We start from the raw sequence: 18,632 nt of genomic DNA on the forward strand, positions 1-18,632 counted from the left end.
AATATAGGTGCAGAGCCTTCTGGGTTGATGTGCAGTGGAAGCAGCTACCTGGCGAAATGTACTGCAAAGCTTGGGCATGAAGACAGGTGGCTGCGGGGTGGAACAATAAGGCTTCACTATCACTGCTGTAGCTGATGGAAAGAGCATGTTGAAGGAACTGATGAGTTGGCAGAATACTTCCTCACTATTTGTCCCCAAAGGAAATGTTGCAATACATTTCTCTCATTCACTTGAGCCAAGCATTCCCAAATACATTCTCGCTTCACAGTTGTTACTGACAATTCCAATATCTGTTGCATCAACTGAAAGAGTAAAAAAAAAATGGAGCTAGCTTTAAATTTACACCTTGCTGGTTCCTCTGGATTGCCTTGCCTTGCCTTCCACAGACACAATCTCCTTCAACGTAATATACATACAGTATATAAAAGAGATACTATATTGATTTAAATATGGAAATATTTACTCTTGGGTTCAAAATACATCAAAGTCCAGGCCAACAATCTTGGTCCCAGTGCCTGCAGGGGACAGGAAGTTTTGCCTGCTCCCACTTACCATTACAGTTCCCCAGATACGAGGCAGAATTGTTGCCCAGCTCTTGTTCCTCTTCTCCTTGCCAGTCAAAATATACTTGAGAGCCACCTCAGGCTTCTTGGAGGGTTAGCTTGAATCACGCAGAGTGGAATGAAACCACTGCATAACACTGGATAATCCAGTGCCATCACGCGCGCTGGTCTCCACAACAGTGATTGGTTGCTTGGCACAAGCAATGATGTCAGTGATTCGGAACAATGACTTCATCTCCACTAGGGACATGTAGCAAGGTAGATCGCTGGAGGCCAGGATAGAGAAAGAAAACAGTTATATGCTCTCCATCTGCCTATTTAGCTGTTCCCAAAGCGAAGTCCCTAAATGGAATCTTGTGATGTGGTTGCAAATCCACTAAAATAATCTTTATTTTCTACCACAGATAGTTGGTCCCCCACTCTGAAGATTGGCTTGGTTGCAAATAATTTCTGTAGGCTGTCAGACACTTCTCAACCTTCTCCCAAATCTCATCCCTCCCTGCCTGGAAATTCAAGCTACATATTTCTTACATTTTGTTGAAAATGATGAGGACAGGGACTGATTTTAGCTGTTCAGCAGAAAGAACTGACAGAAGCTGGACGCAGGATGAGGAAATCTGGGTGGGCTTGGCAGCATCAATCATGTACTGTGGGAGAGAGAGGTCAACTCAATGATAACTGAAAAGGAGGAGGGCTTGAGTTATACACAGTAACTAAATGCAGCACTTACCAAAACACAGCAGCAGTCGCTATAGTAACTGGACCAGATAGGGCCCATGCATCCTCCCAGTTCCCGAACGGTTATCTTCTTCCCAATTGAAAGGTCAGTAAGGTTTGTGCCCACCTACAAATGAATAATGGCCAAGTAAACTTGTAGATAAGTGAGCAACTGAACTATTGTCCACAGTACAGCAAACCAAGAACCTCTGCACTGGTGCTGACCTAGACATGAGCTGTTGAGCATGAATCAAGCCTAGGCCAGAGTGCAGAATTTGACTGGGTTCTCCTCAACTTAAGAGTGGACAAACTGGAGAAAGTTTAAAGGACTGAAGGAAATTATTTTTCAAGCACCTTGTTCACTTCCTAGTTCAAGACTATCCATTGTACTATTTTGGTGCTAGCACACTTTTTCTTCTAACAGGACTTTTCAGGGTTTTCATTTTTAGCTGCCAATTTTAACTACTGAAATTATTTTATGTTTTTAAAGTACAAACTGCTTTGGAATGTTTTCATTTAAGAGGTGGTTTATAAATATTTGAATATCTAGCCCAACATTGTCTATACTGAATGCTAATAGTTCTCCAAAGATTTTGGCAGAAGCTTTTCCCAACCCTGCTAACTGGAAATGCCAAGAACTGACTCTGGGATTACAGTTGGCCTGCATCTTACACATGATTGACTTGTGCTAATTCAAATATATGCACTCAGCCTCCTCCAAAAAAAGATAGGCAGAAACAACAGTTTAAATAGTGCAGGTGATTCTGCCCACCATTCAATTTACTCTGTGCCCTGAAGCTAGCCTGAAATGACAGAATAAAGATGCTGCCCTCTCAGTTGCCATGTGTCTCTCTAGTGTGATTTTAGTTCTTAAAGAGGCAGTATGCACGTTGGATTTAAGGGAGATTTGACTACACACGATTGCGGCTTTACACACTGATCTCAGAACCTAACTCTTGACTGTGTGTATCATGGTCAGCCCAAATAATGCCATCACTTTGGCAGTACAGTATTTAATGGATCGGTTTAGCAGACAGGCAACGCACAGCAATATTATGCCAGAAACTTTGCATATGTGTATACTGTACTCTTATGGAAGGGTGGCTTTTGTGCCAAGAGTAATGACAAAATATAAAGAAAGGGCATCAAAGTAGATAGTAAGTTGAGGCTGATAAGCTCTATGCTAGAACAACTCATCCCTGAGGGCATCTAGCACACAGGGAAAGACTATGGTATTCTGAAAACAAGCCAACCTGCAAATACATAAAAGCGTGATTAGGAAAGAAGCTCGATTTTAATAATGCCATTCATATGTATTTAAATACTGTAATGACAACAATATCCATCACTTTACAACAATGGTGTGTCTCAAGATATAGCCCAACCAAAGAGCAAGAAGCATCTCAGTAAGGTGCCCAAATCCTAACCCACTTTCCAGCACTGGCATAGTGGTGCCAATGGGATGTGTGCTGCATCCTGCAGTTGGGGGGCACTCACGGAGGCCTCCTCAAAGTAAGGGAATGTTTGTTCCCTTACCTCGGAGCTGCATTGCCCTTATGTTGGTGCTGCAAAGTGGGTTAGGATTGCACCCTAAGTCACTTCTAACAGCGGAACTAGTGAGAATGCATGAAGCTGCCGAATCCTGAATCAAACCATCAGTCTATTAACCCAGTTTTGTCTACTGCAGTGGATCCCAAAAGTTTTTGACTGGTGGCTCCCTTAACCTACTGGGTCACTGACCACAGCTCCCCATTAGGACTACAATCCTATACATTGTAAAGGATGGTGGGTTTTTCACAAGAATTTCGCAGCTCCCTGGGAAAGCTCACAGTTTGGGAACCACTCAACTAGCAGTGGCTCCCTGAGGCAGGGCTTTGCCTAGCCCTGCAACCCAAGTTCCTTTCCGCGGCCTTAACCCAGGACCCTCTTTGTGCAAGGCAGGTGGATGTTCGACCACTTAGCAGGAGGCAGGAGGGCCATACCGTGGGCAGCGTAGGCGGAGGTTCCCCAAGGTCCTTCGCACCGTCCCGGGAGCTCAGCTGTGCAAAGACCGTTAAGGAAGGTGACGGGAAAGGGATGGGTAAGGTCAGTCCAGCGCAGCGCGGGCAGGTTCAGGGTGACTCTTCAGAGAAGGGGATACGTGCCCAGGGAAGCCTGTCAGCCCTGGGGGGGAGCGAGGCGAGGGCCTGTGCTGTGAGCAGGTTCGTGGTGGGAACTGTCTTTGGGGTGGGCACCAGAACCTCCCTTCCCACCTGGCCTCAGGTGCCTCTGGCCAGTGCAGTGCCCAGGCGAACACAGGAAGAGCCCTGCTGGGTCAGGCCAAGGCCCACCTCGTCCAGCCTCCTGTGTCCCACAGGGCCCACCAGAGGCCTCAGGGAGCACACGGGGCAACAAGCGTGCTGCACCCTGGTGCCTCCTGAGGCCGCCTCCTTCCAAAGCCAGGAGGCTGCACATGACTTGGAACCCGCGCTGGGCTTTCCCTCCAGAAATCTGCCCCCCCTTTAAAGGGGCCGCCACCACATCCTGTGGCAGGGAGTTCCGCAGACCACCCGCAGCCGGGTAAAGACCTGAAGGGCAAAGCCACTCCCTCCCACCGGGAGGGACTCCCGCGGCCCACCCGGGCCCCGCCCCAGCAGCCCCCTCTTCCCCTCCGAGCGGGGATATTCTGCAGCCGCTTCACCAGCAAGGTTTTGCCCGCGCCCGAACCCCCCAGCAGAAGGTACGCGGAGCGGGAGCTGCCGGACGTTGCCATGACAACCCCCGTCCGGCTCTTCTCCCGCATTCATCGGCTCAGGAGCGACGGCTCGCCGCTTCCACCCTTCCACCAATCGGCAGCGCTCGCCGTCGGAAATCCCGCCCCCTCGCCGAGCGGAAGCCGGAAGCGGGGCCTAGGCTGTGTAAGCGGGGCCGAAGCGGAAGAGGAGCAGCGGCCGGGGCGATCGAGGTTGAGCGGCGAGCGCGATGGGGCGAGGCGGAGGCACCTTCGAGCGGCTTCTGGGTACGGCGAGGGGAGGGAGCCCGGGAAGGCCCTGCTGACTCGTCCCTTGCCCTCTCCCCAGTCACCGCGGGGCGGCTGAGAGCCCCCAGCCCTTGCTGTGCCTGCCCCGCAAGCACGAAGTCCAGGCCGAGGCTCCTGCCCGTCTTCTCTGCCAGCCTCCTCTCAAGCCCCACAGCAGACACTGCGAGCCCAGCCCAAGCTTAGGCGTGTCTCCTCAGAAGCAAGTCCCATCACAGTCAGTGGGGCTTACTCCCGGGAAACTGTGGATAGGGCCTGAGACCACAACCCTAGGCATGTCTCCTCAGAAGTAAGTCCCATATTAATGGGCCTTACTCCCGGGAAAGCGTTGGGTTGGGCCTCAGAGCCCAATACTAGGCATATCTACTCAGAAGCAAGTCCCTTTATAGCCAATGGGGTTTACTCCCAGGAAAATGAGGATAGGATTGTGTCCTCACTCCCCCAACCTCTGTGCACATTCCACCAGTTGTTCTGGTGAGATGACCAAGATCTGCTGGGCCGAACAGCCTTATCAGGAGGGAGGAGATTGGTCACAGCTGTTAGGCCCAGCAGATTTTGTTGCTCTCCCTCTTCAAGGAGCAGTGTGTGGGGGTCACATAGCTGCCATTTCTGTAAGGAATTTAATAGGAGATTTTAGAGAATCTAATTGGTTTCAGACAAAACAGAAGCTGGTAGAAAAGAGAAGATTAAACAGTATTTCTTGTGCCTTCCTTTGATCTCCAAATTAGATATTAGAAGAAGAAAAATCCGACTCCTGTTCACATGTAGGCAACCTTCAGTTCTAGCTTGTTCATTGTTAAATGAAGGGCTCTCTGCTGAACCAGGGTTGAAATGTTTGTTTAAATAACTAGGCTGACCTATTTTTTGAGCACTGAAAGAAGATAACAATATATGAAAGAGTTGTTTTTAAAGAAAAGAAATCTGCTAATTACATATGTATGCTCTTACATATCTTCTGACCATTACTAAAATCAGTTTTCAGAAGATGACTAACAACCAGGAAGTGAGAGGGAAGATAAAAAAAAAAGTCAGGTTGAGTGGACCTGAGTTGAGTTTCACAACATGGTGAAACTTCAGGGCAACTATCATGGGAAAAAGGAGTGAGGTTTATCAGCTGATGTGGCGTCAACACTACCCAAAGCTTCAGCATTACCTGAAAACAATGAAATGGGAGGGAGAAGCAAGAATGTTGTTAACTAACATATTTCTGTCAGAATACTTGGAGTTTTAGAGTAATATAAGCAAAAAAGATATATCCAGGCCGTGGGGAACTTACAATCTACATTTTGACAATGGGAGGGACAAGAAATGGATGAGAGGAGAGAGAGGCAAGATGACAAAGGATGAATATGTGCAGATATCATTATGAGTAATTAGGCTAAGTTCCAGATGGGGTTAAGCCAAAGTCTTTGTGAAGGAGGTTGATTTGGAGGAGGGATTTGAAGGAAGAAAGTGACAAAATGACCACTGTTTCATAGCAATCTTGCATTGCAATCTAAATTTTGGCAGTGGGGGTGTTTTTGGTGTGTCATAGTGAAAGAGTTCTTGCCATAAGGTTTAACAAGGGAGAAAAGGTAGATTAATTATAATGGAGCAAATTATTTCTGGGCAGAAAGGCCAACAAACCTGGGGGAGTAAACAATGTGGACAGAATAACTTGTCCACACATCTTTGGAAGCAACAGTGATTGTTCTGTCAGAGGCTCAAGATGCCATTTGTAATAATAATAATAATAATAATAATACAGGTATTTATATACCGCCTTTCTTGGTCTTTATTCAAGACTTTATTCAAGGCGGTTTACATAGGCAGGCTTATTTAAGTCCCCGTAGGGATTTTTACAATTGAAAGAAGGCTCTATCTTTCAAGAGCCACAACAATTCAGATGTTTCATTCTCATCTGGCCTCCCATGCTCAGAACAGATGGAATAGCTCGGCTTCAGCTTGTCAGCTGCTTCAAGGTCGCACGGTGCCGGTGGCCTCCGAACTGGCGACCTTGTGGATGTTATCTTCAGGCAAATGGAGACTCTACCCTCTAGACCAGACCTCCTGCCATTTGTACACAGCCATCCTTCAGAAGCAGCATACAGTAGAGAACTGTTTATCATCTAGAAAATCTGTCTGCTATTCTCAATATCTGATCACTACCAGGAAATGTTTGTTTGTTTTTTAAACAGAAAAGGCCCAGTTGTCAAACTGATACTCATCCTGACTTTTCCTGAACAGGTATGATTTTTTTTGCACTTGATAATTTCTGGTGGTCATAATGGTTATTTCAATGTCTTCTAGATAAAGCTACCAGTCAGCTTTTGCTGGAGACAGACTGGGAGTCCATCCTTCAGATTTGTGATATGATTCGACAGGGTGATACTCAGTAAGTGCTGAGACTTATGCTAACTCTTGCATTCTTCACTTTCTCTCTCTATATATATTTCAATAACAGTTTTTGTTTTATGTGTCCTCTCCAAGGAAAGTAAGGTGGTATGTGTGGGGCTGCCTCATTTTTTGTTTTCTTGACCACCCTTTGTGATAAGTTAAACATTATGGTTGCAGCTGGCCCAAGATCACCCATTGAACATCATAGCTGAGTGCAGGTTTGAATCTGGGCCAATTTTCCCACCCAAACCCAAGTTTCTGGCCACCATAACACTCTGTCTTTCTGTGTGGCTAACCCACCCAGAAATAACCTCTGTATGTGCAACCTGCTCTAGAAATCAGTGCAGTTTGTCATTTGGAAGTAGTACAGGTCCAACCTTGTTATACATGAATTTTTTGAACACGGATTTGACTCAACCCTGGAGAAGGGGGAAAATGCATCCCTTTAAAATTACAGTAGTCCATTAATAATAACCTCCTTAGTGTTGTTAATGAGAGGGAGAGAGAGGGAGGGCAGGCAGGGAGACAGGCAGGCAGGTAATCTATCAATCATTCTCTCTCCAGCTTCACTCCAAGGCAAAGTGACCCTTCCCTTTCCTCTGAGCACTCCCTGAGTGAAAGAAAGATCACTTTGCTCTGAGTGAAGCAGAGCAATCATTGAGTGATCACTTTGCTCTGGGTCCTCTGCATGGAGAGAGCATGGAGAGAGACTGTTTGATGGATTGTTTGCCTGATGACTCTGTCTTAACATCACAAAGGTCAGCAAGGTTGTTTTCAAAATCACCCACAAAGGAACTTTGTTTTTTAAATTGATTTCCTTTCATGCCATCCATGTGAGTTCTGGAAACTGAATGAGACTCAACCTGTATGTCTTCTGACCAATTGCAAATGTTTTTTTCCCCAGAAAATAAGGTTATCAGGCTATCAAATCTAATATTTCTATATTGGGGTCTTGAATTCCAGCAAATCTCAGGTCTGCTTTGGATGATATTTTCCCATCTGGCTCAGCCTCACATAGTTAAGAATATGCATACTTGTGGTATGAGCACCTCCCATGCTCCTTCCCTCATGTCCAAGCAGTTTCCTTAATTGTGTGTCCTACTCCCATTCCTGCAAGTACTCTCCCAGATGCAAGGGAAGGGGGCCAGGATATGAGAACAAATAATCCCATGAGGCTGGACAAACTGCACCAACAGGTTAACAGAATAACTGTTACAGTAAAGTTCTAAAATGAAAGACAAGATCTGCCTTTCTAGATATGTGGCCCCTACAGAAAGAACAGGGGGAGATGGCAGACTTAAGAAACTAGAGAAAATATGCTAACAGTGATGTTTTAGCCCTGTAATAAGAAAAAAATATGCGAGAGCTATCGTTGCATATCTTGGTTTAATTTTATGTTTTCTGTTTTTATGATAAAATAATTTAGAAATGTTTCCAAGGAAGGGGTTTAGAAAACAATGATAAGAGAAGAAGAGAAGTTTCAGAGTATTTTCTACAACTACGAGATTGAAAACACTAACAAATGATGCATGTTGTTTTACTGTGTAGCAATTTCTACATTTATGTTAAACCGACAGTTGTAGAACATGCATACTCTGCCCAAGTGAATAATTTTGATTAGTTAATTAATCAGTTATATTAGTCTTGTTGCATGACTGACCCTAGAATTTAGCATGTTAGCATTCTACTTCTCTTCCTCTTCCACAAAGTTTGCAAGCCTTGTAAGTGTTGATATGCTCTGTTCCTATGTAGCAGGTCTATTGGGGTAGTGGCAGCTAGTCTTTGCAGACTTTCATTCATCTGAATTCATATTATCTGTCTTTCCAGAGCTAAGTATGCTGTGAGTGCAATCAAGAAGAAAGTCAATGACAAGAATCCTCATGTGGCTCTGTATGCGCTGGAGGTAACCTGAAGCAAATGCAACCTTCTCAAAGTGTGCTCACTTACTCTGGTCATGGGGGAAATTGGTCTTCCCTGAGCTCTGCAAGAAGTGCAGCCATCACGTGCTTTCAGAGAATGACCCAGTCTTAGGCTGTTATTGCTCTTTGAACATCAGGTTCTTCAAGTGTGGTCTGTGTGCATACTCTTGTGTGTTTCTCCCCTAGGTCTTGGAATCTGTGGTAAAGAATTGTGGTCAAACAGTCCATGATGAAGTGGCTAATAAGCAGACCATGGAAGAGTTGAAGGAATTGCTGAAGGTAGTGGCATTGTGCAATTTCTCCTCTCTGTAAGGCATGAAGGGATACTTATGGAGGGGATGAAACAGTCTTGCATCCCTTCTGATCCAAAGGAATTTCAAGAGATTTCGATAACCTCTGTATACAATTCATTCTGAGCCGCTCAGGGTTGCGTACAGAGGAATGAATGTTTTTAAAAAATGGGAAGCTATTTATGCGAACCTAGACAAACTTTTGAACACGGGGACGACCTTGAAATGGTTAAAGCCAGTGGGGTTCTAATGAATATGTAACATATTGAAAATGCTGCTCTTCCTCTCCCCCTTAAAGTTGACATTATTGTTTCAAAATATTTCAGTATTGGAAAAATAAAACATGGTCCCACCTCAGTTTAGTGCAGAAAATACAAACCAAACTTCTGAAAATACTGTTTTAAAAAATGTGTCTGTGGCATGCATGAATGTAACAAGTCATTTTATTCATGTGTATGATATCTTTGTTTTTAGAGATTTTTATTCTACTTTCTGGCCTCCTAAACTGTACAAAAGGCCTGCTTTTTCAACCTCGCATCCAAAGTTTACAAGTGCAATTATAATATAAAATCTTAAGCTCTTCCTCACAAGGCAGTTGGGGAATGATCTGGAATCGTCTCATCTTCCCATATTTTACTACTAATATTTTAGTTGCTTGAGTAAATTCTTTACTGGCTCTCTGTAGTCCTAGTTCACATGTTCTCTCAATAATTCCCAAATAATGTCTTGAAAGAAGAGGAGCTATTATCCAGTGATCAGCTGAATATTATACATTACATTTTTAATAGGTTTGAATTGTTATCCATGTGCAGAAATTTTGCACTGTTTTCACTGTGATGCCAATGGAGATTATAGTGATAAATTTTGTTTAAGCTAGCTGTCGTATAGTACCATTGCTGTAGTACTTTAAATACAAAGTTCCTCAAGTATACGCATCCTGAAGGTGCAGTGCCTTTTTCTACAGAGAAAAGGCTAACATAATAATTTTGTACTAAGTTGCATTATCTATTTTGTAATGTACCTTGAGGATCTTTTAGATCAAAAGGTGGGGTATAAATCTTGAAAACTGAATTCACTGTTTGATGTTGCTTCTTGAGGTATTTATAGGTGAGGTCTGCTTCTGTCTGGTTTTTGAGCTTTGGCATTGCTGGCAAAGGCCAGTATCAGATATTCTTGGAGGATATGGGGGAGAATGTGCTCTCATCTACCCCAGTTACCCCTGCTAACTGGGTAAGAGGCACTTTTTCAAGTGAGTGCTCCTCTTTTATTTAGCAGGGGAAGAGTAACTGGCCATCTTCACCCCAGCAGTGTCTTTTCTAGTGGCTGTCAACTGGTGTTCTTTTGTACCTTTTTAGATTGTGAGCTCTATTGGGACAGGGAGCCATTAGTTATTTGATTTTTCTCTGTAAACTGCTTTGTGAACTTTTGTTGAAAAGTGAGATATAGCTGTTAATAATAATCATCTACCTCTTCAGTAATACAGAAGGTTTCCCAGTGACAAAGAAAGGTGGTGCATTTATACAGGAAGAAGCCAGTGTTTTGGCTTGTATACCTTGGCTGTCTCCAAATGTAGTTAATATAGTTTACTATACTAGCAAGAGACTCAAGTGGTCTTAGATGCTAGAGAGGTATGAGTAGTTTTTTCAAACATTCAGGTGCCAAAACACCTCACGACCCCTCTTAAGAATTTCCTCTAAAGCAAAAGTAGACTTGAGAAGCAAATCCCTTCTTGATGCCCAGTGCACCACTTATTTACAGGCACTGAGTGAAAAGGAAAGGAATTGAGGTTGGGTTTTTGGTACCAGATGGGATGAGGCATTGCTCTGAGTGTTGCTTACACTGATCCTTTGAAAATAGTGGTGCCTGATCCTGACTGTTCCCATTTCTATAGAGGCAAGTGGAGGCCAATGTTCGCAACAAGATTCTATACTTGATCCAGGCATGGGCTCATGCCTTTCGCAATGAGCCCAAGTACAAGGTGGTGCAGGACACTTATCAGATCATAAAGGTGGCAGGTAAGGAAAGATGAAGTCCCTGCTGTGATTTGAATTGGGGATGGGGTGAGTGGGGAAGGCAGACTGCAGGTGTCCAGCTAGAAATCTGAAAAAAGAACTTGAAGCGTGCATTTTTGTGAGTGTCTCTCCTTGGAGTTAGTGATGTTCATATGTCGGTGACTGTTTTTTTGTCTGTTCTTTTTCAGTAGTGGTGGTGGCTGGCTCACTTCCTGGGCCTTCAAATTAGCTTGCAAAATAGCAGTTGGTTCCTTGACAGCCAGTGTTAGTGGATCAGATTATAGTGTATAATGATGGGTTGTGTGGGAAGAATACATGAGGAGCAGATAGTTTTGTTGCATTTTATATCAAGAGATGACAGATTATTTGTTTTTATGAAGCATGTCAATCTTTTAGGAATAGATCCCAAAGAAACAGCGATTAACAAAGCTGATGGGAATCTGTATGCTCTTATCTTACAAGAAGGATGTTAGTTGTGGGACTGTGGTATTGCATGTTACATCGTGGGCCAAGCAATCTATAATGTTCTAGAGAGCTTCATAGACTATGCCAAATATTATAGCTGCTCCACTGGGCTCCAGTATTAATTTTTCTTGCAGGTCATGTTTTTCCGGAATTCAAGGAAAGTGATGCCATGTTTGCAGCAGAAAGGGTGAGTTTCCATACTGGGAAGAGGCAGATCTTGTGAACTTTCATATTATAATGTATAATGTGTCTTAATGCTGAAAGTTTGAATTGATCCCCAGTGAACTGTAGCTAATTAAGGTAAGAGATTGCTGCAGGGGTGGTGGTATACTGTTCTGCCTGAAGTGATGAGCAAAAGATCTTGATGGTGGAGCTTCACAGCTTCTCCTACAGAGTGTCCTGCTCTTGCAGTTATGTCTTATTGATACAAAGGTTCAGCAAAAGAATAGCTCACCTGTTCTGTAACCTCTGCAACTTCTGAGCCACAATTCTAGAGCAGGGAGCGTATTTCCTATTAAAATTCTATTTTACTTCCTCTTTATGCAACGTCAAGCTAGTACGGGGGTGGGCAAACTTTTTGGCAGGAGGGCCACATCATCTCTCTGACACTGTCGGGGGCCAGGAAAGAATTTACATTTCAAATTTGAATAAATTTACATGAATGAATACATTAGAGATGGAACTTACATGAATGAATGAATTTTAATGAGCTTATTTATAATACACATGAGGACTATTGTACGGGCACATAGAACCATGTGAGAACTATGAACTGCTTCCCACACCTCTTACACAGTGAAAACATACAGGCCAAGCCAGAAACACATGTTGTTCAGAGGCAATGGCGGGAGGGTAAAATAATGCCCAGGGAAAAGCAAAAAACATGGAGTCTGTAAAAGGCCTTGCTTTAATTCAACCCACAGCTTGGGTCTGGTGGTCACGACTGACAGTCATGGGCCAGCGCAGGTTCTAACAGTCTCCTGTAAGCCAGAAGCTCATTGGAGCCTGGGAGCTCCCTGCGGGCCAGATTGGGGGACCTCGAGGGCCACAAATGGCCCACGGGCTGGGGTTTGCCCACCCCTGAGCTGGTACATGCATGTTTCCCATCTCTCTTACCCATCTTAGCTTATTGGGGCTCTTAGGAGTCCTCATTTTATGTTTTAGGGGCACGTCAGAGCTTATGATGGCTTTTTCATGGCCCTAAAACTGCTCTGTTTCTGTATAACAGGCTCCCGATTGGGTGGATGCAGAGGAGTGTCACCGATGCCGTGTCCAATTTGGAGTGGTTACTCGCAAGGTGAGTACTGCAGCTCATTCTCCCAATTGCAGGCATCCTTGCTATGATAACTTGTGACATGGCAGAGCCATGTTAGAGCAGCAGAAAGGGGATAGGAGCCATACCCTTAAGACTGATCTTGCCCTCAAAGATTTAGTTTGAAGGGGCTAGCTGCCATACTTGACTATTCAATTGTGCTTGCAGCATCACTGTCGGGCATGTGGGCAGATCTTCTGTGGGAAGTGCTCATCCAAATACTCTACCATTCCCAAGTTTGGCATAGAGAAGGAAGTGCGGGTGTGCGAGCCTTGCTATGAACATCTTAACAAGTAAGTATTATTGCTTGAGCATGAGAAGGAATTTGGAGGAATTGAAACTCTGAAAGGAATGGATGTTTTGACAGCCTTTCTTTCTGCATGTGCGAACTCTGTTGTGTGAGAGAACCTCTTGTAATTGGATGATCTGGTCTAGCCTCTTGTCTCACAAAGTGCAGCTTCCAGAGCAAGAGCTAACTGGCTTAGAATAAATCAGCGTGCCACAGTTTCAGAGCTGCAGAGGCATTTCTCCTGCCCTCATAGACAGATTAGGAAGGCAGTAGTTGAGATATGCTCATGACCTTGACCCCTCTGTTCATACAGGAAAGCAGAAGGAAAAGGATCTGCCGGTACAGAGCTTCCTCCTGAGTACTTGACCAGCCCTCTTTCCCAGCAGTCCCAGGTAAACCCTTGGCTATGTCAGGTAGGTGTGAGTCTTCAGCTTGACTAGTTCCTCTTCTTGGTTCTATACAGTGCCTCTTGTTCTGCCCACAGCTGCCCCCAAAGCGTGATGAAACTGCCCTGCAAGAGGAGGAGGAGTTGCAACTGGCCATTGCATTATCCCAGTCAGAGGCAGAGGAGAAGGAAAGGATGGTTTGTGTCCTTAAAATAGGGGGGTAGGGGGTGTCCCATGACATATAATAATGGGTCTCCATCTTTGGCTTCCTTGTGCTATCCAAAAGGTTTCTATGGCTTGATGTGCAGGGTTAGAACAGTTGTCACATTGTTGTGATGCATGCTTAATGCTCCTTTATCAACTCATCTCACATTGGTACATAGTAAATGTGATTCCTAGCTTGCTGTGTGGTGCAGGGATCCGAAAACCATTTATATACTGTTCTCTTTCTTACCTTCCTCTGCAGAGACAGAAAAGCACCTATTCCACATACCCCAAGGCTGAACCTACACCCATCACCTCCTCTGCTCCTCCAGTCAGTACCCTCTATTCTTCACCTGTGGTAAGTGCCCACACACCTGGATACATTCTCTGGCAGAAGCATGTTGGTACTTACTGATTAAACCCCAGAAGCTACAAATATAGTTGAAATGCATGCTCTTCTCCCATCAGTTATAAACATCCTGTGGTGCTTTGGAGAGCCTACTCAAGGTCACCTAGAAGGTGAATGTACATCAGCTCTTTGTGTTTATGCATCTTGCTTGAGCAGCACTTTTGCGTATAAGCCTTCTCATGCCTTCAGGCTTGGAAAAGACAGCAGTGCTCTCTCCGACTGGCCTTTGCTTCTATTGAATGACTCTTAAGGAATATTTGGGGAAAGGGAGGATACTCTTAAGGCTCTAATCTTTGCAATAGTTGTGAATCATTTGTATATCTTATTTCAGAACTCCTCTGCACCTCTAGCTGAGGACATTGACCCTGAGGTAAGACCCCACTTACCTTAAACCAGTTTGTAGCAGATTTTAGTGAGGCCCTGATAAGTGATAACCGAGTTGCTTCCTGTTTTTTTCAAACCCCTTTGCAGTTGGCTCGGTACCTGAATCGCAATTACTGGGAAAAGAAGCAGGAGGAGGTGCGCAAAAGCCCCACCCCATCAGCTCCACTCTCCATGGGTGAGCCAGCTACCCAGTCCACTGAAGTCCAGCCTGCCCCACTCAGTGTGGTAGAGGTAAGAACAAACCCCCCTCTCCCGTGATGTTCTCTGATCAGTAAGGCACAGTTCAGTGCAACCGCCTCGTCTTGAAATGGTGTCCTTTAGGAGCAATAGCTCTTTCAGAGGAGGAGGCAATATCAAAGGACACTGAGCACTGAGTGTGTAAATGTGCTGTACTGTTCTTTCAGGTTTTGGACTTTAAAGGAGATGCATCTCCTTGAAAAACCAGGATGGGGGAAGAGAACCACATCTTGAGTAGGCAGAAGCGGCTTTGAAGCGTTAGGACTGGAACTGTAATCTAAACTGAGCTAGCAATTGGGGCTTCAAGTGAATGATCTCCCATCTCTCCCCAGCAGCAATATCAAAATGGTGAGACTGATGAGAGCCACGAGCAGTTCCTCAAGGCCCTGCAGAATGCTGTCACCACCTTTGTCAACCGCATGAAGAGCAATCACCTGCGGGGACGGAGCATCACCAATGACTCGGCAGTGCTCTCACTCTTCCAGTCCATCAACAGCATGCACCCCCAACTCCTGGAGCTGCTGAACCAACTGGATGAGCGTCGCTGTATGTTACCAGAGGCCTTATCCTTGATGTGGGCAGAGACCTGTGGGAGGCTTGTGTAGCAGTGTTGGGATTCTCTCTCTTCCCCCAGTTGAATCACAAGAGCCTGACTGGCTCACTTGTGCACCTCCAAAAGAGGTTTGGACCTACTTCTGCTTTTGGAAGTGGGGGGAGAGGCCAGTGATTTGGTGCTGTTGGCCTTGGTTAAAGTTTCCACGCTGGCCGGCTTCTGGTGCCTGTCTTGTGGGTGGCGAGGAGGTGCAGCAAGACTTGGTTTATTGGTAGGAAATTTGACAGTGTTTTGTCTCCCCTACTTCACCCAAGTGTACTATGAGGGGCTTCAGGATAAACTTGCCCAAATCCGGGATGCCCGAGGAGCCCTGAATGCTCTGCGGGAGGAGCACAGAGAGAAGCTGCGCCGTGCTGCTGAAGAGGCAGAGCGCCAGCGTCAGATCCAGTTGGCTCAGAAGCTTGAGATCATGCGGCAGAAGAAACAGGTGAGGCGGGTCACAGTGTGTGTGGCTGGGGTGCCGTCCCTTTTAAAATGGTTGGCAAGTGGTGGAGCCCAGCAGTATTGGATGCATGATGGCGGTGGCATCTAATGCAGTTGTTCTCACACTCTTTAGAGGCCCTAGGGCCTAGAGGCGGCTGCCTGATTTATGAATGCCAAACAGTGTGGCTGTAATGGTGATTGGGTAGGAGTGCTCCCCCACATCAATAGCAGCTGTTTAACCCTTGATGCGTATAGTCTAATCAGCCTTGTCAGTTTCATGAACCACCAAAAATGGGATCACGACCCACTGGTGGGTCCTGGACCCACAGTTTGAGAATAGCTGATCTAATGCATTAAGTGGTTCTGCCACTGATAGGAATACCTGGAGATGCAACGGCAGCTTGCCATCCAGCGCCTTCAGGAGCAGGAAAAGGAGCGTCAGCTACGGCTGGAGCAACAGAAGCAAACGATCCAGATGAGGGCACAGATGCCTGCCTTCTCCCTGCCTTATGCTCAGGTAGGAGGGGTCACTTCCCTTTCCTTCCCTGTCTGTTAATTTTGCAGCTGTTATAGCTAGGTAAGCTCTTCTCTCTAACACTGCTTTCCCTTTCCTTAGCTGCAAGCCATGCCTGCTGCTGGTGGGGTGATGTACCAACCGTCAGGCCCCACAAGCTTTCCAGGCACCTTCAGCCCAGCAGGCTCTGTGGAGGGCTCACCTATGCACACGGTCTACATGAGCCAGCCAGCTCAGGGCAGCACTGCGCCCTATACTGCAATGCCCGTGGCAGGAACAGGTAAGAGCTGTAGGTGCAAAGTGAAGAGGGATCAGTGGAAGTGCTCCGTGGATTTAGCTGGAACTGGATATTGGGCCAGTAGATAGATTACTGAACTGATCCTTTTCTTATTCTGTACCGGTTTCAGATCCAAACATGGTGAGCACCTACATGTACCCAGCAGGCACTAATAGTGCCCATACGGCTCCACAAGGTCAGGCAGTGCCCACTACGAATCCTGCCTATTCCTCCTACCAGCCTACACCGACCCAGGGCTATCAGGCAAGTTATCCCACTTTTCCCCAAACCAGAGGATTAGACCCCAACGTGATATTGATTGTTGTGAAAGGGTGGGTGGGGGAGTACCAACCTTCTTGGCTGTGAATAGAAAAAGCTTCTGACCTCATATAAGTTCTTGTCTGTGAGTGGAAGTTTACCCAAACTTTCTCTAGAAGCTGAGAGAACCTGACATTCCTGGCTGCCAGGTTACCACATACCAGGAGACCGCATCCTCACCGTTCTTGTCTGTCTTGCAGAATGCAGGTGCCCCCTCACAGACCCAGGCAATCCCTCCCATGACACAGGCTCCGCAGTCGGGTGGCACAATGGGATACATGGGTAATCAGTCGGTCTCGATGGGCTACCAGCCTTACAACATGCAGGTGAGAAAATGCTTGGCATTAGTTGGGCCAGTGGCTTTCCCTGCTATGGAGTGTGGGCGTTGAGGGTGACCTGCAGAAGGGTTGGAGAAGAATGCCTAATAGCATCTGCACAGAAGCGAGGGAGCTCACACCAGAATTCGGGGCTGCCTGCAGTTCATGCTGGCAGCGGCTCTGATATCCTCTCTCCTCCTTGCCAGAACCTTATGTCAACCCTCCCTGGCCAGGAACCAGGTTTGAGCAGTCTGCCGCCCCAACAGCCTTACCTGTCAGGACAACAACCTATGTATCAGCAGGTGAGTATTTAATTGGCCAGTTTATTGTATATTAATTATTTATTAATTAATATAGATATTAATTATTTATTAATACATTTGTTAGCTCTGGTTTGGGATGTTGCCTTGAGTCCCTCCAGCTTAGTATTTTGGACTACAGCCCCCTTTGCTCCAGTTGAGGAACAAGAACTTTAGGCGTGGCCTACTTTGGTAACCTCCATTTGTCTCCTTGCAGATGGCACCTCCTGGAGGCCCCCCACAGCAGCCGCCACCTTCACAGCAGGCTCCAGCCCAGGTGCAGCAGGCACAAGGAGGCAGTGGAGAGGCTCAGCTAATTTCCTTTGACTAATCTCTTGGCTTATGAAGAAGGGGAGGGGTGGGTTTCTAAGACATTGTAACACTACCATCTGTTGGTCACTGCTGTACTCGCTACACCATTGCTGTTACCCTGTGCCATCCCCACTGTGGGGAAGGGAGAATTGAGCCCCTGGTCCTTGGTAATCTCCTACTGGCTACCTGCCCTCTAACTGTAACTGTTCCCTCTATCCCTGTCTGAAATACTGCTAAGAGACCCTTCTGGGTAGTTGCAAGGGGCAACTCTGTTCAGATTACCTTTTGTGTGCTACTGCTCCTTGGCTATGGAGTGGTTGTGGTCCCCAGCCCTATCCACCTAGCTTCAGTTTAGCTGGGTAGCAGAGCACAGCTTTTGAGCAGTCACTCATGTGTGCACCATTACAGGGCTGAGAACTTTCCTCTTTTGTGTGGGGAATTGCATTTTAAGCATGCTTCAAAGACAGAGTAAAAAGCATCCATCCCCTAGCATGGGCTGGGCCTGCATCCCTCTCCCTAATTACACACTATGGTTGGCAAGATGCAATCAAGTGGCCTTCAGTCTGACTACATCTACACCCCACCACGTAGAACCAGTCATGCCTTTTGGGACCCACAACTTTGAGCGCAGCCTTTCCCAGACCTGTAGCTCCTCTCTGTCCCCTGTACCCCACGTATCCTCTGCTTCTGAAGACTCGTCTCTCATAGTTAGTGCTGGTGTAGACAGAATGGAACCAGTGACAATAAAGTATTTAAAACTGTTTCTGTCTTTGTTTTCTCAAGCAAAGGTATTTGTTTTGTTGAACCAGCTGCTGTGATGGGACTACTGATGTGCCCAGTGGGCTGAAGGTGGGGTAGAGGAGAAAAGCAGAGAGCCATTCCTAAAAACGATTCCCCACCTCCAAGAAAGCCACAGAAACTTTTTTTTTAATTTCAGAGTTTAATTTTCACCTTCTTCCTATAACTGTTGCAATCATATT

General features: G+C 45.9%; 2 protein-coding genes across 4 annotated transcripts; one reads left to right on the plus strand and one right to left on the minus strand.

Moving 5' to 3' along the window:
• Positions 1 to 429: 429 nt before the first annotated feature.
• Positions 430 to 4,093, minus strand: ARL16 (ADP ribosylation factor like GTPase 16). Its single transcript, XM_066613234.1, has 5 exons — positions 3,944 to 4,093; positions 3,263 to 3,320; positions 1,294 to 1,407; positions 1,095 to 1,210; positions 430 to 829 (listed from the first exon to the last, which is right to left on the minus strand). The coding sequence occupies exons 1-5, from the start codon at positions 4,060 to 4,062 to the stop codon at positions 658 to 660; spliced, it is 579 nt and encodes a 192-aa protein (XP_066469331.1). The 5' UTR covers positions 4,063 to 4,093; the 3' UTR covers positions 430 to 657.
• Positions 4,094 to 4,176: 83 nt separating this feature from the next.
• Positions 4,177 to 18,413, plus strand: HGS (hepatocyte growth factor-regulated tyrosine kinase substrate). 3 transcript variants are annotated; one of them, XM_066613787.1, is made up of 21 exons: positions 4,177 to 4,278; positions 6,586 to 6,670; positions 8,500 to 8,575; positions 8,778 to 8,870; positions 10,773 to 10,896; positions 11,493 to 11,545; positions 12,587 to 12,655; positions 12,839 to 12,963; positions 13,273 to 13,351; positions 13,444 to 13,542; positions 13,812 to 13,907; positions 14,290 to 14,328; positions 14,430 to 14,573; positions 14,912 to 15,125; positions 15,447 to 15,619; positions 15,992 to 16,132; positions 16,232 to 16,409; positions 16,537 to 16,670; positions 16,925 to 17,050; positions 17,248 to 17,343; positions 17,558 to 18,413. In XM_066613787.1, exons 1-21 carry the CDS (start codon positions 4,242 to 4,244, stop codon positions 17,669 to 17,671), a joined length of 2,295 nt encoding a protein of 764 aa, XP_066469884.1. In that variant the 5' UTR covers positions 4,177 to 4,241; the 3' UTR covers positions 17,672 to 18,413. The 3 variants fall into 3 exon arrangements, with proteins under 3 accessions (XP_066469884.1, XP_066469885.1, XP_066469886.1); XM_066613788.1 differs by having other exon boundaries at positions 14,915 to 15,125; XM_066613789.1 differs by having other exon boundaries at positions 13,444 to 13,531; positions 13,810 to 13,907.
• The last annotated feature ends 219 nt before the right edge of the window (positions 18,414 to 18,632 follow it).

This window comes from Tiliqua scincoides, chromosome 2 (genome assembly GCF_035046505.1).
Source record: "Tiliqua scincoides isolate rTilSci1 chromosome 2, rTilSci1.hap2, whole genome shotgun sequence".
NCBI lineage: Eukaryota > Metazoa > Chordata > Lepidosauria > Squamata > Scincidae > Tiliqua > Tiliqua scincoides.

Excerpts from the sequence above, each read along its gene's own strand:
- HGS (XM_066613787.1), top strand. The coding sequence starts at position 4,242 with ATGGGGCGAGGCGGAGGCACCTTCGAGCGGCTTCTGG. Across the intron at positions 14,574-14,911 it reads CCCCACTCAGTGTGGTAGAG|CAGCAATATCAAAATGGTGA; the intron begins GTAAGAACAAAC and ends ATCTCTCCCCAG. Across the intron at positions 16,133-16,231 it reads TCTCCCTGCCTTATGCTCAG|CTGCAAGCCATGCCTGCTGC; the intron begins GTAGGAGGGGTC and ends CCCTTTCCTTAG.
- ARL16 (XM_066613234.1), bottom strand. The coding sequence starts at position 4,062 with ATGCGGGAGAAGAGCCGGACGGGGGTTGTCATGGCAACGTCCGGCAGC. Across the intron at positions 3,321-3,943 it reads CTGGTGAAGCGGCTGCAGAA|GCTGAGCTCCCGGGACGGTG; the intron begins TATCCCCGCTCG and ends GGTCTTTGCACA. Across the intron at positions 830-1,094 it reads CTCATCATTTTCAACAAAAT|CGATCTACCTTGCTACATGT; the intron begins GTAAGAAATATG and ends CCTGGCCTCCAG.